The sequence below is a fragment of the Macadamia integrifolia genome, chromosome 13 (genome assembly GCF_013358625.1).
Source record: "Macadamia integrifolia cultivar HAES 741 chromosome 13, SCU_Mint_v3, whole genome shotgun sequence".
Taxonomy (NCBI): domain Eukaryota; kingdom Viridiplantae; phylum Streptophyta; class Magnoliopsida; order Proteales; family Proteaceae; genus Macadamia; species Macadamia integrifolia.
In genome coordinates, this window is record NC_056569.1 from 18,341,303 (window position 1) to 18,360,819 (window position 19,517).

At 35.8% G+C, this 19,517-nt stretch overlaps 1 protein-coding gene and 1 long non-coding RNA gene across 3 annotated transcripts; both read right to left on the reverse strand.

The window, feature by feature from the left end:
- Positions 1-3,199: 3,199 nt before the first annotated feature.
- LOC122060203 (cytochrome P450 72A397-like) lies at positions 3,200-6,023 on the reverse strand. Its single transcript, XM_042623399.1, has 4 exons — positions 5,811-6,023; positions 5,425-5,669; positions 4,105-4,465; positions 3,200-3,725 (listed from the first exon to the last, which is right to left on the reverse strand). The coding sequence occupies exons 1-4, from the start codon at positions 5,994-5,996 to the stop codon at positions 3,300-3,302; spliced, it is 1,218 nt and encodes a 405-aa protein (XP_042479333.1). The 5' UTR covers positions 5,997-6,023; the 3' UTR covers positions 3,200-3,299.
- Positions 6,024-6,274: 251 nt separating this feature from the next.
- Positions 6,275-15,730, reverse strand: LOC122060205. 2 transcript variants are annotated; one of them, XR_006134278.1, is made up of 4 exons: positions 15,567-15,730; positions 15,304-15,420; positions 15,143-15,194; positions 6,275-6,528 (listed from the first exon to the last, which is right to left on the reverse strand). It is a non-coding gene; the product is annotated as an uncharacterized LOC122060205 (long non-coding RNA). The 2 variants fall into 2 exon arrangements; XR_006134277.1 differs by lacking the exon at positions 6,275-6,528 and adding an exon at positions 11,564-11,675.
- Between the last annotated feature and the right edge of the window lie 3,787 nt (positions 15,731-19,517).

Below are 19,517 nucleotides of genomic sequence, written 5' to 3' on the forward strand. Positions count from 1 at the left end.
TGCCTTGCCTTTTTATTGGTTTTTCTTGTTTGATGTATTTTTCCTTCTCTTTTTTATAAAGATCATCTTTTAGAAAAAAAAAAAAAACTGCGGCCAGTCGATTAGTGGCTCCGAAGGTAAAAAAATGGTGTTCTCGAAAAAAAAAATTCATTTGACTCCAATCGATTGACCCCCTCTTCTTCCATGAGTTCAAAACCATGCATTTAAAATTCCATGCTCCAAGAGCTTGAGGAAGATGAAGGATACAGGATAATGAGGGAGAGGACAATAGTATTCAATTTGGGTTTGGATAGTAATGTCGGATAAAATGGGGTAGTGATTGTGGCTTTTGGATAGGGGATCTCCCAACTGTTGGATTGAAGAGCTCATGAAGGGATCATTGAATAGGATTCCAATCCGGCCAAGAGTGGGTCCAGTTTTTGACCATCAAAGCCAAAGGCATCAAGTTTCTAGTGGGGAAATGATTGTGTGAAGTATGAACCCACGAAATTTTATGAACTCCTAATGCATCATTTCCATAAGACACCTCACACGGTGCACTTTTCGTTATTTCATTTTCAATCGTTTGACCTTTAGGTGATAAGCCTATGGAATTTTTAGCCATGTTGAATTCACACTAACAAAACCCTTCGAATAAGAAAAATAAAAAATGGCAATGTCCAAGATATAGATTTTCGTGCTTTTTTTTTTTTGTTTTTTTACTTTACCATAAAACGAAATGGCAATGCCCAAGATATAGATTTTCCTGATGTTTTTAGCTGTGTTTCTCTCCTTTGTTGATGGTCATGCTAAAGATGGAGGTTTGAAGTAAAATTTGAGTTTGTATTTATGCCATCTAGACTCTAGGGTCTAGACCCGATATGTCTGGACATTAATTCTGTTTAACTTTTTTTTCGCCAAAATGCAGAATTGTATTAAAAATGAAATATATAAATAGAAAATATACAAGAATCACATAAGGAAAACATTCTAAAAAAAAAAAACCCCACCTGCCACTATCATGGTTCTTTCTCTATTTAAAAAAAAGAAAAAAAAAATCTATATCTAGGCTAATCATAGGCATCCTTTGCTAGCTCTTCATCAATATGTGCTGAGAAATTATAATGTTCTTTGATATTCCAGATTTTGCACTAGGGTTAGCCTCTCTAAAGGAATGTGTAATTTTCTACGATATTCCATTGAGAAAACGCTCAACATAACTCAATTTTGTTGTTCCTTTAGTGATAAAAAAATTAGCATTGTTATGAGTATTTTCCATGTGATCCCTTCCAAGTACGAATGGAGATAATTCCACCTTTGTAAAGCAAAACATGGAATCCTCATTTATTTACTTAGGATAATCAAAACTTTAAAGGTTCACTTTCAAGTTTATCAAATCTAAGTTCAATGTTACATAGCGAAAACATAAAATCCAATAACTATTCAAACATCCATCAATAGCCTAAGTTCACTTTCATCCACATCTTGATAGATATATCTAAATCTCCATTTAAAATTGAGAATTTGACTTCTAGCAAGACTTCCTATCAAAGAAAAAAAACTTTCTAAGACAGACTGGCAATCGGAGTTTAAATTCTATCAAGATTTTTTATTTTTTATTTATTTTTTTTTTTTAACTTGAGTCCAGCCTTAGTCATAATCAAATTTAATGCAAAAATATAGAAAAACTCCCCACTAGCTTTATGAAATTCCACACAAATTGTGACTAAGGACTTTTTTGGTCTACATAGATATATAATATAGGGAAAAATTTGGGTATGCTGCCGATATCAAGTATGCTAGCACTCAATGTGTCTATTTCTCTCTTTCCTTTTTTTTTTTTTTTTTTTAAATGACTTTTACATCCTTCATGAATTATACTCTATCATGTGATCCTATTGGTGCTATCAGCTAGCATACTTGATATCGGCGACATGAATATCCCTCTCCCATATATATAAATTTTCAGATTTCTTCGAAGTCATCAGAAAATTCAATGCAAAAGTAGAAAGTACAAGATTGCATGCCATGCCACGGAGTGTTTCATTGAATTAAATTTTTAACATTTCACATATCATTAGTCTAAAACTATATTTATTGAATTAGGTTTTGAAATTTGACATATCATTAGTTTAAAGCTACACATGTCTAGCGAATATTTAATTGACATGAATCATAGATAAACTTGTTTCAATGAGGTAGTGCAAACAAAATTAATGTATACTTTGAAGAGTGTGCCAAACTTTTTTGATTTGGTTAGGAAGAGATTGGAAGGTTAGAAATCATTTCTATCCTTTGGTGATTAGTTTCAGTTTATTGTAACTGTTCTGATCAAGACTAGATCCACAACTCAAAGAGAGAATTCCTGATTAACAAGGTTTCCTTCCTTCAATCCACTTGCGAAGGTGTCTAAGGACGTGGTGGACACTCCCATGATGTCAAAGGGTGAGTTTTCAAACAAATAAGGCTCCAAAAAGCCATCATAAAAAACCAACTCGGAGTGAAACACCTCTGTGCTCTAGAGTCGACCATGAGTGCATTTGGTTGACATGGTCAACACTTTGCTTTTTAAACTAATTAAAATGTGAAATTAACACACTACTAATAGAATTTATTCAAACTAGGGTGTCAATGGTTCGGTTCGGATCGGTTTCAGCTTGGGTTGAATCGATTTTAGTGTGGAAATGGTGAAATTAAAATCGAATCAATAAAGAAATTCTGGTTTCGGTGTGGTTTCTTGTATCTATCTGTAATCAGGTTGGTTTCGGTTTTCTGACTGGTTTGTAATCAAAACTATGTAAATTTTGGTTTATTTTAAAATGAATTTTGGGTTTTTTTTTGGGTTTCTTACCGGTTTGATTTGGTTTCGGGTCCAATTGGCTTCCAGTGCGGTTCAGGTTGATAAGTGGGTTACAATATGTCAAACTGAAACAGGCCCAGTAAGCATTCAGTTTGGTTTGATCGGGTTCAATTGAGCTTGAGGATCCTTTGCCTCTTCACACCGGTGTGATGAGGAAGTGGACAGTCAAGAGCACCTTGGGGTGTGGTGAGGCAGAGGAGAACGGTTCATTCAATCAATTGATCCAGGGCAGTTTTACCGGTTCAGTTTAGGTGTTGACACCCCTAATTCAAAATAATAATAATTGAAAGAGAAATTATAAATTTATACTGCCTTTTATTTCCAATCATTTATTGATTACAAAGATTCGGAGCAAAAAAAAGGAAAACTTTCAAGTAATAATAGAGCTTATATGATTTAATACACAAACGTTTATTAGGATGAAAGTAATTATGATTGGTTATTGGGAAGATGCATGATGCTACACTTTACGTAATTTGAGGTGAACACCTTGTGTTGGACGGAGAGCTATAATATTGGCAGGAGTATGAGTATAAGATGGAGAGAGCTCAAATGAGAACTGTTGCAGAATAGTGGACAAACCCATCCTTGCTTCGATCATGGCAAACTGTTGCCCAATGCATACCCTGGGTCCCCAACCAAATGGGAAAAATATGAGTTGATTGTTTGTGGCTTTGGCAACTCCTTCTGAGAATCTCTCTGGATTGAACTCATCTGCATCTTTGCCCCAGTGTTCATGAGAATGATGAAGAAGGATTGCAGGTAACACTACTTGTACTCCAACTGGGAGAGTTATATCTCCATGTTTGAAGTCCTTGCTAGTATACCGAAAGAGAACTGCAGCTGGTGGATATAATCTTAGCACCTCTAACAAAATCATGGGAATCTGCAATATATGTGTAAGAAAAAGTAGAAAATTAAGGTATTCCATGGAGAACTAGTTGGATCAATGCTTATAAGTAAAGCTGCGTTTGGTAACATTTCTGTTCCAGAAACGACGTTTTGTATCAAAAACGGAAATTTCAGTTTCTGTGTCAAAATGTCATGTGTTATTTTTTATTTATTTTTTTTGGAACAAAACTAGAACGACAGAACTACCTTTTGTCTTTCCGTCAATTCTTGTTTCTAGTTTCTTTTTTTTTTTTAAACGAAACACACCATAAATGCACTAAACGCTATATTCCGTTTTTTCATTCATGGAACGAAAAAACTCTAACAAACATTTTTTTGGAATATTACCAAATGCAGCCTAAATATATACTTACGAGTTTGAGTTGGTTTAGTCCATCCCAATGTAGTTTTTCGTTCCCAAAGACTTGAAAGACTTCTTCCCTTGCGCGGACTTGCCACTCTGGGTGTAAACTCAATACAACTATTGTCCATGTCAATAGAACTGCTATAGTTTCTTGCCCAGCAAAGTAGAATACCTTACAGTGTTCTATGATCTCATCAATAGTTATCTTTCCTCGATCTTGGTAGAAGGACTCTAGTAGCAAGGATAGTAAATCCTTGTTACCCTCTCCTGCTTGTAGAGCTTTTACTTTGCTATTGATTAGATCTCTCAAAAGAGTTCGCACTTCTCCATAAGTTTCCTTCATTTTCCTATTGATTTTTGTGGACAAAAATCTGTACAGAAGACGCAAGGATTCAAATTCCATACTTTGGAAATGGGTCGGGGGAGTGTGAGGTAGTGGGAGTGTGAGGGGGAGGGAGAGGGGGGTTTTGGAAATCAGTTGAGCTGGATGAAAAACCCTAGCTTTACCTAAATACTGGGATATATATGGATCGAAGAAGAACTGTTACAAGCTCAGCTTGTTCATGTTGAATCTGGAAAATCCTTTTCCCTTCCTCATAGCTGCTGCCAAATAGTGTCCGAGAGATGACATCTGCACTTAAAGCATCAATATAAGGCCAAACATTTACTTCACAATACCCTTCTGATGGAACCACCCTTTCCCATTTGTTGACCAAATCCTTTAAGCTTGTAGTAATTGCTGATGACATAAACTGCAAAATTAAAAAATAAAATAAAAACAAAAATCTCCAAATAATTCAGAAAAAGACATTAAAACCTTTGTACTAGATGAGAAAAGCAAGCATGCATTCAGAAAGGTTGGTAAATTTTCTACTATTCACAAGAAACTATACCTTTAACTTCTCTCAATGGAAGGCTGGGTTCATAATCCTTCTGTGCATGGCCCATTTCTCTCCTTCATAATTAAAAATCCTAAAAGCAATCATCTTGGAAATTAGGTCCAATTCAGGTTTCCTAATGGTACCAGACTTGTCACTGAGAATGGCATTCGCGAGACTGGGATCCATTATATGCACCATTGGACAATTTCCCAACCAATACACAGACTTCTTATCTGCAATTTTTAATGGAACAAGAAGAAGGGTCACCTATTATCTCCAAAAAGAGAAAGGAAGATAGGAGGTGGCCTAAGTGGGAGGGTTCAAACCTTTCTTGCTACTTTCACAGAAAGAATACTAATAGTGGGAGTGGGAGTGGGAGTGGGAGTGGGAGGGAGAGAGAGGGGGGGGTGTGGAAATTAGTTGAGCTGGATGAAAAACCCTAGCTTTACCTAAATCCTGGGATATATATGGATCGAAGAAGAACTGTTACAAGCTCAGCTTGTTCATGTTGAATCTGGAAAATCCTTTTCTCTTCCTCATAGCTAATGCCAAATAGTGTCCGAGAGATGACATCTGCACTTAAAGCATCAATATAAGGCCAAACATTTACTTCACAATACCCTTCTAATGGAACCACCTTTTCCCATTTGTTGACCAAATCCTTTAAGCTTGTAGTAATTGCTGATGACATAAACTGCAAAATTAAAAAATAAAATAAAAATAAAAATCTCCAAATAATTCAGAAAAAGACATTAAAACCTTTGTACTAGATGAGAAAAGCAAGCATGCATTCAGAAAGGTTGGTAAATTTTCTACTATTCACAAGAAACTATACTTTTAACTTCTCTAAATGGAAGGCTGGGTTCATAATCCTTCTGTGCATGGCCCATTTCTCTCCTTCATAATTAAAAATCCCAAAAGCAATCATCTTGGAAACTGGGTCCAATTCAGGTTTCCTAATGGTACCAGACTTGTCACTGAGAATGGCATTCGCGAGACTGGGATCCATAATATGCACCATTGGACAATTTCCCAACCAATACACAGACTTCTTATCTGCAATTTTTAATGGAACAAGAAGAAGGGTCACCTATTATCTCCAAAAAGAGAAAGGAAGATAGGAGGTGGCCTAAGAGGGAGGGTTCAAACCTTTCTTGCTACTTTCACAGAAAGAATACTAATCGCTTTAAAAAATACATTTGTGGGGTAAGAGTAGGTCATACCATAGGTTTGGATGATATGATTGTTCCAAGGAGCCACACGATCAACAATTTCATGAGTTGGTTTGATGGGCTTTGACTCGGCTTCCATATGCATCTTCCCTATCTCAAACATGTCACCAAATGGAATCTTGTATGGAGTGATATTGAAGCCTTGCTTCTTCAGAAACCTCTCTTGCTTCTTGGGCTGCAACCATATCCAATCTAAGTACTCTCCATCCACACCACACTACCAAAATACCAACTGCGACCATTGCAATGGGCCCAATTACTTCTCCCATAGCTGCTGTGGCCATTACTATCACCAAAGCTTCTTCACACTTATATCCAAAGCTGAGAAAGAGAGAAAGAGAGATTAATTATGTTGAAGATTAATAAGGAGAAAATGGTTGCAAATAATTCTATGGTTGGATGAAGAACAAAATATAGAAAAGTTTGATATCTCAAGTGGGCTTTTAAAAAGATACTAGCCACTGAATCACAGAGGAAGGTGTGTCCAACTTGATGAAGCAAAAAGTGCATGGCTTCTATTATATGATTCAAGCCATAAGCTTTATCACAAGAGATAGTTGTAAAAGAAGCTCAAGGCTTATTATAGAAAGCATTCTCAAAGGGGAGAAAGATGCTTCTACTACTAAACTGCTAACTATGGAAAAGGAGAAAAGAGAAAGCTACCTCACAGGGTCAGATGCTGCTGCGAGATCGATGCTCACAATGGACTCCAACCTCCCCCTTTTATAGATGGAGCTAGGCGGGTCCAATTACCACTTTACCCATTAAGGTCTTCTTTTCTTTTTTGGGTGCAACCCATTAAGCTCATGTGTGCTAATGGGTCAAGTTCCCAGAAAAAAAATAAAAATACCATCTTTGTTTTGTTTAAGGCATGTCATATCTAAGATTTAAAAAATCCAGAACCTAACCTTGGATTGGTCTCCATGGATCTCTATCAAATCCGCTGAAACCGTTGAAAATAAAAATGGGAAGAAGAAACAAAGGCTCCGTTTGGTATCGTTTCTGTTCCAGAAACTCCGTTTCGTGTCAGAAACGGAAATTTCAGTTTCTGTGTCAAAACGCCATTTTTAAACGATTTAAGGCTGTTTGGTGAATCTGTTTCTAGAACAGTTTCAGAACCAAGAAACGACATTTCTGCCGTTTGGTAATACTTGTTTCAGAAACGATTTTTTTTTCTTTTCTTTTAAGTCAATAATTACAAAAATAACATTAAAATACTATAAGCATATAAATTTTTTTGGGACAATAAAATATTACACACCAACGAAAAAAAACATGGTTTCCAAAAGATGAATAAAATACAGTATTAACAATGCCTTGTGCAAGTTAACTATTACATAATTCCCCAAATTTTCACTTTTTTTCCAAGTCTAAAGACTTGAATGCATGGAGGATGTCTTTCATCTTATTTGTTTGGTCCTTTAATCCTTTAAGTGTCCCTTCCAGATATCCTTTCATGTACTCGTTCGAAACGGAAAGTGGTCTGGATGATGTTGATGTTGAGCTTGAGTTTTCTGAACATAATGTATGTTGTATGGTAGAGATATGTGTTTCATCTTTCAACCATACAAACATACCACATCCACGGTTATCAGCCTATATCAAATAATAGATGTGATTAGGGTCGTTGAAATTTAACATCGAATTAAACAAAAATCATAAATTATCTATAGGTATAGGTCAATCGTAGAAATAAATTACCCCAGTTGAACTTGGGCAACATAGAAAATACTGTCCCTTGTTTGGACCTTTCGTCGCAGTTCGTACTTTGCATTGACCTTTACCACATCTACATAGATGTAGTTGGTCCACCCACATGAAAAAATTACATGAATCTTCACACTTGAAAAATTCTCTTCCAATATTTTTACCCGACTTGGTTGTATATTTACCACAACTCTTCCCACAAATTTCACAAGTTGCTATCATGAGTGGGGGCATAGAAGAAGTCATCTGTAACAGAAATTTATTTATCAAAAAAGTTAATATAGCATCCAAATATATGACATTCATAATAATATATCAACTTGTACCCAAGGATTAAAGTATCGGTATCGGTTGCAGTATCGGTCGGCCAAAATTAAGATACGTATCGGAGGGTATCGTATCGTATCGGAGATACACTAAGATACGCTAAAGATAGACACATAAATGGATAGGAAACAATTTTTTTTAACACTTTTGCATAAAGAATTTGTTAAAAAAAGCTATTGATAACATGTATTATGCATAAACACTAAATTGAGGGTATCGTACTAAGAATTCAAGGTTTGTAGTTGTCCCATAAATGTAAAATCATTGTTCTCAACCTTGATTTCCACTTTAGTTAGAGAGAAATATGGCTGACAACAACTTTGGAACAAAAACCCTTCAAAAAATCGTGTTTTTCTGAAAAATTACCTATCTTGGCCATTATATGACCGTAGCGCACTGTATCGGTACATACCGATACTCACCGATACGTGCCGATATATACATACCGATACGCACCGATACGTACCAATATATACCGAAACGAACATTTTACCTCAATTTTATATTTTTCATAAAGTCGTATCGAGGCATATCGTATCATATCGATGTGTATTGGTGGTGTATTGATGCATATCGGTATGTATTGTAGGATATATATCGATACGAAAGGATTTTAAAAATTTCATGTATCGTATCGGTGTGTATCGTATCGACCGACTAAATTTAAGATACGTATCGGAGGGTATCGTATCGATATCGGAGATACTTAAAATCATGCTTGTACCACATATATAAATGTACCATAAAACAAGTACTACGTGGGTTGAAACATCAATTTAGGTTTTTAGTTTTGGCAAAATAGTTATCGGTTTTAGTTTTCAACTAGTTCTGGCATCCTTTGCTGTCTAGCCATTGCATTTGTAATTCTTAGCCTAGTGGCATTCATCTCTTTTGCCCGATTTCGTTGACTTGATTGTATTGTAGAATGATCAACGAAATCTTCATGTGGCGGATTCAAGTCATCTTCTGCAACTTTTAAATCATCGTTCATCCCCACGAATTCTGCATCAGCAATATGCTCTTCTCGAATATAGTTGTGTAGCCCACAACATGCCAATACGATTGATGCCTGAGTTTCCATTGGTAACTGATGCATTAGTCTTAAAATTTTAAATTTGTTCTTCAATACCCCAAATGTGCGTTCAATAACATTCTGAAGTGATGAATGTCTATAATTGAACAACTCTTTCGCTGTTCTTGGGGATCTTCTACGCCCTTTATAATCCGATAGATGGTATCTCTCACCCCGAAATGGTGTCAAAAATCCAAATTGGCTAGCATACCCAGAGTCGACAACATAATACTTTCCTACAGACAAAAAATAATATATGTTATTACGTATACACTCAAATGAAAATCTAATATATTAGTATAAAGTTAATACCTGGAGGTGGATGAGGAAAATTCAAACGAGAATCACTTCTTGCCTGTTCAAGTACTCGACAATCGTTTGCACTACCTTCCCATCCCGCATACACATATGTGAATCGCATGTCAAATGAACATGCACACATCACATTTTGAGTTGTGATCCCCTTCCGATTCCTATATCGAATTTGATCCTCTCTTGGAACTACCGTATGGATGTGAGTACCGTCTATGGCGCCAATATAATGCTATGACATATATTGACAATTAAATGGCCAGTACATATAAGAATATAAACATTCATATATTTAATTACAGACATGTATCATATTAACATATTTACCTTGAAAAAAGGGTAGTATTTCGGGTTCTGTGCAATCTCTATCGGTATCATATTGACGTCTGGCGGTCTGATTTTCTCCTTAGCCAGGCGTTGCATTGCAATCAAGACAACATTGAATGTTCGACTAATTGTTTCTCCTGAGTGGTTGAAATGATTTTGGGTGTCCCTATTACTTGAACCCTTCCCAACAATCCATAGGAACATTCCAATCTGTTCATCCACTCGGATGTTGGTCGTATCTTTCAACCACCCCTATGTCTAACATAGTCACATAGGTTAAGGAAGACATGACGTTCCATCCTAAACTCTTCATAGCATCTATTGGCATGCCCATTCAATACCTCATGCATCATGACAGCACCTGAAAATACACTATCCCGACATGGTTCTCGAATATATACAGCCTCACACAGTAATTCCATTCCCATGTGAGTGACCATATCTTCTTCATCACTAGAAGTTTCACCTAATGCATTTGACATAACTGCAATAAATAAACAATTACTACACAATTGGAAACAAATATTTGTAAAACATAACAAGATGACACATCGTGTCAACCCAAAACCACATGTTCAACATTACACACATCAATAATAGGAAAAAACACAAAAGAAATAAAGCCAAGTCATGCAATGTATCTCCAAAAGTAAAATTACACACATCAAAAGTAGAGTCTCGAATCCAAAATTATCAAAAGTAGCATACAAACACAACATCAACTACTCCAACGCATCTAAAAGCCAAGTCCTCTTCGCAGGCTCTGCACAGACAAACAACTCCCTCCAACTAGGATCAGTACACATACGACTGGTGGCCTTCAAATATATCTCCTTTGATATATCCGATATGGAGGATATCACTGCCTCACATGCACTCACACTGAAATCTTGAGGACAAGATGCACCTACCCCACCACGAACAGGAGATGTAACAGAAGTACTAGATGCTTTCTCAATTTTCATGGATAAATACTTCCCATACAAGTCCTTCACGTGGCTATCTCCCTTATTGGCGCTCTTCTTTCTTCGTCCCGTAGGTGTCCTATCAAGACTTCGTTTTGTGGTGGTCTGAGTTGGAGTATGAGTATCCTTATGAAAGGGGTCAGTCATGCTTATCTGCACCGGGGTACTGGGGGAGTGAGAGACTTGCTCATTATCAACTATATTAATAGCTTCGATGCCATCCAAATCTTGAGCACTATCAACCCCTAAGTTACCTCTAGCATATGCATCCCCAAATACCATGCTCAAATCTGGCCAATTGTTTAGTCCATACTTCTTGTATTTCAACCAACCTGGATTTGCCTGCATAAGCAGTAATTATATCACTTAGATGCACTACTCATTGTAATCTAATTTTTAAATAATTGAACTAGCTACTGAAATCTATTGTACCTGTATTGCCCTATCCCATACGGACTCATCATCAACTGTGACTGTTTTTGTCATTGAGTTCCACCCAAATCCAGTTGTGTCAAGCAGCCTCTTGAATTGTTGATACTCTTGTTTCAACTTGTTCATCTTATTGCGTAACTGTTCTCTCCCAACTGGACGATTTAAAGCCTGTTGAAATTGCTTTGTAATGATCTCCTATCCAGTTTTGTTAAATGAATTACCGGATTTGTGACCATTTTTTACAGCTTCTTTCATTGATTCAATGAACACAGTGGTCTCAAATTCTGACCACTTAACGGCAGGGATACTACTTCCAGACATAATAGCTAGACATTATAAGTTAGTGTAAAAGTTAGCATACTCGGAACCAAGCAGAGTTTAAAGCCACAGATTATTCACATGAAAAGCATCGGGGACAGTTTTAATGAATACACAAAAGACATTTGAGGTTAGCAAAGTTAATGGTAAAACATAACAACCGAACACAAAATGAAATAAGATTAGAGAATACATAGCAATTAACCTTGCAAAATTGGGAAATGTTTGAATAGCCATGCTGACACTTTAAAAATTGAATATACTACCACCAAAAAATATTGTAATGTAAGTAAATTTTAAGAGATGGAAGTTGTCACTGGTCCTTGATACACAATTTATGAAAAACCCCAAACGGGGAAAATGCAAAAAAGAAGATTATGGTAATGCTGTGTTTTCATCTGCTGCACCAGAGTACTAACCTTTGCTGGACAAAACTAAACCATCTCAACTGATTTTCCTTACCACATTCCCAAAGCAGAGACTCAATTGTACAATCAATCGCATTCTATCAGTAATATTTTTAACTATTAGTAATTTTATATATTCATTATCTATACCTAACAACAGATGGTATGGGTGCATTATACCATTTTTAAACTACACATTTAAGATTTGAAAATCAAATGGTAATTCTTCATTGTCTAAGCAAAGACTGTTTTTTTTTAAATAATCTGTCTAATTTGGTGTACACTCAATGAATTAGAATTTAGAGGTCACAACTTCCTAGGATGTTCGTAGGTGAAATGTAGAACTAAATATGTATTATTTTATTTTCTGACTGTATATTACTTACATTATTAGAATCAATTTTCAGAAATAATTTTCTTTCTGTCTTTGTTATCATTCATGTAAAACTTGCGGAGTGCTTCCTCCAACTCTTCTGTTGTAATATACTTAAAAATTTTCAGAGATAGATAGTTTTATTCTTCTTATACTACTAATATCTATAATAGACCTCGCAACCATGGAATATAATTAATGACAAGAGTGTTTGGAACATAAATTGGACACGAAAAATGTTTGAAATAATTATTCAAATATAATTTATTTAAAGGAGGAGTAATCCCAGAAAGTCATTGGAAACTCATACAGCTTAAGTTTTTTGTTTCACAATGTTCACTGTTCTTTAGTTCCTCAGACAGCACCATACAATAAGATATGTGGAGTTGTTTTTTTTAACTCAATTCCAAAGTCTCCTGCCTGAAAGATTTTGAGAAGAAGGGATCTTATCAATCGTGTTCTTCCTGTTGCTTCAACTAAACCTCAGTGCTGCTATGACAATGCCGAAACCAGCTTGCCTTCACAAGTTGTAGATGCTGAAACTTTTTTTGCATGCATGAATTAAATAAGATTTTGTTTCTTTTGGTTAAAAATGAGAATCTTTGTGACTGCCTCTGAGGTTCATAGGAATGTGAGATTCACAAATGCTGACAGTGGCCATAGTTAGCAATCCATGTTTTCTGATTTATTGTTCTAGTATAGAATGTTGTCATTGTAGTTGTACATTATGCTTCATCTTGACAAAACTGAGAGAAACTATACGCTTATTTGTGTTTGCAGCTGAGATGACATATGTAAATCTCCAACTGAACCCTGAACGATTCACTGGCTATACTGTTCCATCAGCTAGGAGGATATGGGATGCTATTTACACAGAGAATTGTCCAAAATGTGAGTTTTTCTTTGTGTACAGTACTATTAGATAACTTGATATGCTTTAAGCTTCATAAAATTCCACAGTCCATGGGCTGGAAGGTAGTCTTTCTTATGAAATGCATATTAGAAAACTATTTCTTTCTGATTAGTACAATGTTGCTTCATGACAAATCGGTCTTTTCTATTGCTTATATATTGTAGTGTGTTGGGGTAGTAACATCTCCAACCAAACCAGAAATAATTAATGCATTTCAGCCTTCCAGAACTTGAAACAATGTTGTATGTGGGATAAGTTGATTGATTTCTGGTTTAACTATGGGTCATGCTCTCTTCACAGGCTTCTACTGAGAAATGTGTGGCACTAAGGAGAAGGTAATCTGGTTGCTTGACTTTTGATGCTACCTAGTGGATCTCAAGAAAGAGGATACTACTAACACTATATCTTCACAGGCTTCTACACGAGACCACTTCGATTCAGCTGGACTGAAAATCAGATCGAACCAACCGATTAACACCCCCTATTGGAATGATTAATATTGAACAGAGTATAAGTGTAGCTTGAAACTTAGAAAGGGTCATCAATTACTGATGAAAGGTTGGTTGAGGATTCTAAGCTACAGGGATTGGAGGCATATACTTCATATCGCCTAGCGACCCCAAACAACCCCAACAGTAGTATCACATATCATCTCAACAGGCTAACCGAGCTTTAAGATCTCAAAATGGTGGCCTATCTAGGCTGATACAAGCCTTTTCAATGTCTAAATGGTATGTTGATTGTGTTCACAACTTGAAGTTCAAAGGTTTCAAGGGTTGTAATTGGTTTTAATGTCTGCCGTAGGCTGATGAAATGAAATCAATCAACCAAACAACCTTCAGAGTTAATCAAGTTAACAAGAAATATAGTCCCTACTTCCATAAATCAGGCACCATTACTCAGAATCACCACAGCCCCCATACCAAGATGCACAATTCACCATATTATTAAATTTAACAAGATTGAGTTGTTGAATTAAATTTAACAAGTCACACGAGAAAGGGATAAAATGGTCACCAATAAGTCTCATCTTTTGCATATATCTCCTAAAAGGAAATTATTCAAAGGATCAAATAGAACTAAAATGAAAAGAAAAATATCAGATTACACATAAATAGGGCATCCCCTACTCAGATAAAAAGGAATATGGGGACATGTTTATGGCATTTAAAAGGGAAATGGAGATAAACCAAATTAAAATTTAGAAACCATGGCTTGAGTATAATATGTGAAGTAGAGGATCTTACTCATAAATAAGGGAAGTTTATATTCTCTTTAACTACACAGTAGATAACAAGAAACCAGTGGTAACGAGACTCCTTGCAATCAACCCAGCCCCTCAAACAGGGCTCCAAATCTCAGGAGAAATTAAGAACATGTTTGTAATCCCCAACTCTATCAAATCCAACCCAATAACAGACCCAAAAGTCGAAGATTGAAGAAAAATAAATTCTGCAATTATGTCTGCCGTAGGAGAGAGAAAAGGCCAGATTTTCAGTTATTGCAGCAGGGTTTTGGGTTGGGATTCTTCAGGGAGGGTCATCCAGAAATAACAACTCTAATCCCTAAGTTTGATAATGAGTGGGAAAGGTATGAAAGAGATTCAACAAATCTCTCACCACTCGGTTGACTCGTTAACAACAGGTAAATCAAAAAAATAGAGAAACAATAAGAAATGGGGAAGAAGAATATTACAGGAGGTGTATGGATTCAGGAAGCAAAGGAGAAGAAGAAGAAATAGAAGAGAAGAAGACGAAATAGAAGAGAAGAAGAAGACTTTACCTCTCTGTATAGGGGGTCTAGAAAAACCCTAAAATTTGTCCCAATACCTGCTCTGTGATTACAATAGATGAACAAAAAGGAGAAGATGTTAGAATACAAGAAGAAAGAGGTTAAAAGAGATGAAAAAGAAGAAGGAGAAGAAGAGCCGAAATCGAAATTACCTGCAGAGGAGATTCCACAAGGGGGCGAGCTCCTTCTTCTCCTTCTTCTCTCCTCTCTCTGTGCGAGTTCCAAACTATTCGAAACCAGAACTTTGTTTAGCTAATCGATCTCTGTCTCTGGTAGAAAAGAAAAAATGAAGAAGAAGAAGGAGAAAAAAACCCCTAAATTTCACACAAACCCTCTCTGTGGTTACAATAGATGAAGAAGAAAAGAGAAGAAGAAGGAGAAGAAGGAGAAGAAGGAGGAGAGGCGAAGCACAGACCTGAGGTGAAGAACCGAACTGGGCGCTCTCTTTCTTTCCTCTCTGCTATCCTCTCTCTACCGCGGACAATCGGGAACGATCGTTCCTCCCTCTATTAATTTGGAACGAAACTTGGCCGACGGAACAACCTTTCGGCGTTTCATCAAAGTTGGCAATTTTCGTTTCGTGCGGCCCTGAAAGTTTCGAAAAAACTGGAACGGACCCTAAACATGCCAAACGGTTTTCAGCGTTTTTTCGTTCTATTAACACGAAAAAACGCTAGAAACGTTTTTTATGAACTATACCAAACGGCCTCTAATTGATATTGGTCAAGTTTCATTTCTTTTTAGTGCATATAAGGACACAAACGACAATATACAAGGGCTGTCAAAGTCAATCAGGGTGGGGCTGAGTTTGTGTTGAGCCTGACTGGGCTGAGGGATTGACACCCCTATTTCACCATATGAGTATTATTAAACCCAAGACATCTCTAACATTAACATTAAAGAAGAGTTTCAGTTTTTGTATCAATATTTCTCGATAAAAATTAAGTTTTGAATCAAACAATAAAATAATATAATAGATCCAGATTCTACCCAACAAAAAAAATAGATCCAGATCACATGAAGTTGGATTTTAGGTGTGTCCAAAATTACAAAATATTTCATTTATCGAGATGATGTGGGTGTGAATGTGGGTCTACACTTGTACATATACATGTAAGTGTACGTGGACGTTTCTATATATACAGACACATCTATATGTGAACAGATACACCAATATGTGAAAATGTACATTGTCTATATATTTTATAGATGATTTGAAAATTATACAAGAGATTTTAAAATAAGTGGTTTTGTTCTTCTTACTTTGTGTTTTGTTCTTTCAAGTTTCTTTGTGTTTGATAATGAGTATAACCTTCAAACTTGCTAGTGTAATCACATATTTGAGTGCACCTTATGTAATTAGAAGTTGTTTTATCTTGGAGGTAAATGCAATGGTCAACCCGGCTATATAATTAGTGGCATTTAAAAAATTTAAGGATAGTATCAATCTGATACGACACGACTCCACTTTTGTTTATTCCTAATTTAAAAAAAAAAAAAATTAATACAATGCTGCAAGGTCTTACATCATCTGGTACAAAGGCATTTTCATGCAACACATTTTCAGATAAGTCTTATGTTCTTGCCTGTGTTTATTTTTTAAAAGTGATTTTGTTTTGGTTTGAAAATTATACAAGAGACTTTAAAAGAGATTCTAACACAGGAACATTTATCATACATGGTTATGTTTGTTTGTCATTTATTTTCTAACAGAAATAAATAGAATATGCAAAAAAAAAAAAAAAAAAAAAAAAAAAAAAATCCAACTAATCTAAGCCGTTGGATTTTCCATATCAATATCTTTCCTAAGTTGCACGTGTTCTCCTTAGTCTCCTCGATAGCCTCTTGAATGCCTTTTGGTTCTATCAAAGTTTGAACTATTGTTCTTATTTTTATTTGAGAATGGTCTCGTATGGGAGAGCGGTTCAGGTTCACATACAAGAATGTACGAGAAACACTGGTCTATGGATTTATAATCAATTTTCTATCTCTTCATTTAATATATTTTAAATCCATGTATCAGGGATGGCCATGTGATGAATATGTGAATTTCACTAGCTTTATCGTCTAATTGCATTGTTCCATGGACTTAATAGGAATCCGTATGTTCATAGACTCTTAGGCTGTGTTTGGTAGCCAAGAGAAGAAAAGAAAAGAAAAAAAAAAAAAANCTTCTATGCATTGTCCGGAGATAGTCCCAAAGGAGGAGTTTGAGACTGTCTAGTTGGGATGTGGTGGGACAACCTTGTAGACCTGTCGCACTGATTTTAGATTTGATTTTGATTGTGGATTTTTTTTGGTTAAGGCACTGCTTCAGTGATCCTGGCAGTATTGTAAGATGATGGTAAGCGTCTTAGTCACATGTTTGACACCTAAGTGGAGGTGGGTGTGACACCCAACCACCTCAGGATCCTCCTTTTACTAAGTGCCACCCTCATCAACTCAGTTTTGAGGACCAGCAAGGTTTCACAGATCTCTTCTTGTAGAAAGAGTTGTATGGGTCCGACGGTCTCTATTGAATGGGAGTCGCCACCTGGATTGGGGTCTATGACCTATCGCTAATTGAAATTGAAATGACTCCATCCGAATTGTCTAACCACGAGTTAGGGTTCATGTCAAGTTACGGTATGATGAGCAGTTTAGGCACCTCGGCCCACCCGGTAAAAACTGGATTTCAACCCTAGGTAACACATATTATTATTGATTGGACTGGCTAGGTTTGATCATGCATACAACACTATCACACACATTGAAAGGAAAATATTGTCAAATGAAATAAACAAAGAGAGAATAAATCCACATACTCATATCCAGTTGCTCTACATGGTTATTATATTGAATATAAAACAAACATGTTGATATAACATGGAGCAAGCATAGTAAAATCCTAAAGTCTAGTATTCAATATGTTGGAGACGATATGCAATACAAAATAAATAAAAAAAGAGGGTGAAATCAACATACCTTTGTCTAGTTGTGCTGCATTATTAGTATTCAGAATGTGAATTAGACATGCTAATATCCTATAAATGATCATAATGAAACCCTAGCCTATCATATGCACATGGTAGAAACTACAATATTGCTACCATGGCATGGCATGCATCATAACATGAGATCTAAATATCCAAAATATCAAAATATGGGAACGGAGGTGTAAATGCATTGGAACTCATCTAATCATGATATCGAATCATAATGAATTATGACAGAGTAGTACAAATATGTCAAGCACTATAGAACGTCCACTCAGTATGCAAGGGCATGATAGAAAAATATGGATAAGTATTAAAGACATGTAGGCACAAAGGTTGGAATCATAGAGACAAAAGATGATGGTTGAACATAGTATACAGAGATATTACACTATAGAAAAAAAAAGTAAGTGACAAATTAAATATCTCTAACGTACATGTGATAACATGCAAGCATAGAAAATATACAAAATGTGGGGATTGGGGTCATGAGATCATGAGAGATTAATTGAACATGATATACATATGTATTTCATCGATAAATATGAAGATAAAATGCTCAAAAATCATATAGAAAAGAAATGATGAAAATATCCCTATACCTTAACAAGACCTAGAAAAAGGAAAATACCAAAACGAGAAGAGGTAAAACCCTACATGATAAAATCAATGGCCAAAACCATGAAAAGAGGATGCAAACATGATTAAGCTAATTGAAAAACATCACCAAGAAAAATATATAAAACCTATGTACAAAACAAATTACCAAGATGCTCTCGTGCCTAGACATGACTTTGAAGAAATGGAATATGAACATTGAATAGGGAAAGCACAAACTTGAAAATGGAAGAATCATTGAACATGATAAATTGATATGATGATAATAAAAAAAAAAAAAAAAAAAAATATATATATATATATATATATATAAGAAATTCGTGCATAATTATGTTACCAAATTACCCTAAGTCCAAACATGCATTAAAATTTTATGTTACCAAATTACCCTTACTAAGGGTAGCAGTGACCTGTGCTTAGTATAATAGTGTATCTCCAAAACACTTGTAATTGAATGAAACTAAAACTAAACAAAAATAGACTTGATTACCTACAACTTTCTTAAAGGATGCAGGTGGGTTGGAGCAACCTAGGCTTAGGTTACGACAAGCTCAAGTCAGAACTTGTGCGTAGAACGACAAGAGGCTTTTCGATGTTGTTTCGCAATATGTAATGTTTCTTCTCAATAATGTATGTTCCTTTGAAAACATGAGAAGGTCATGTATTTATAGGCTTTGAGGCCCTAATTTCGTCCAAAGTGGTGTCCACAAGTTTCCATTTGAGTGGAAGCTCCTTCCTTAATGGAAGAGGTCAATATGGCTATGTATGGAAGA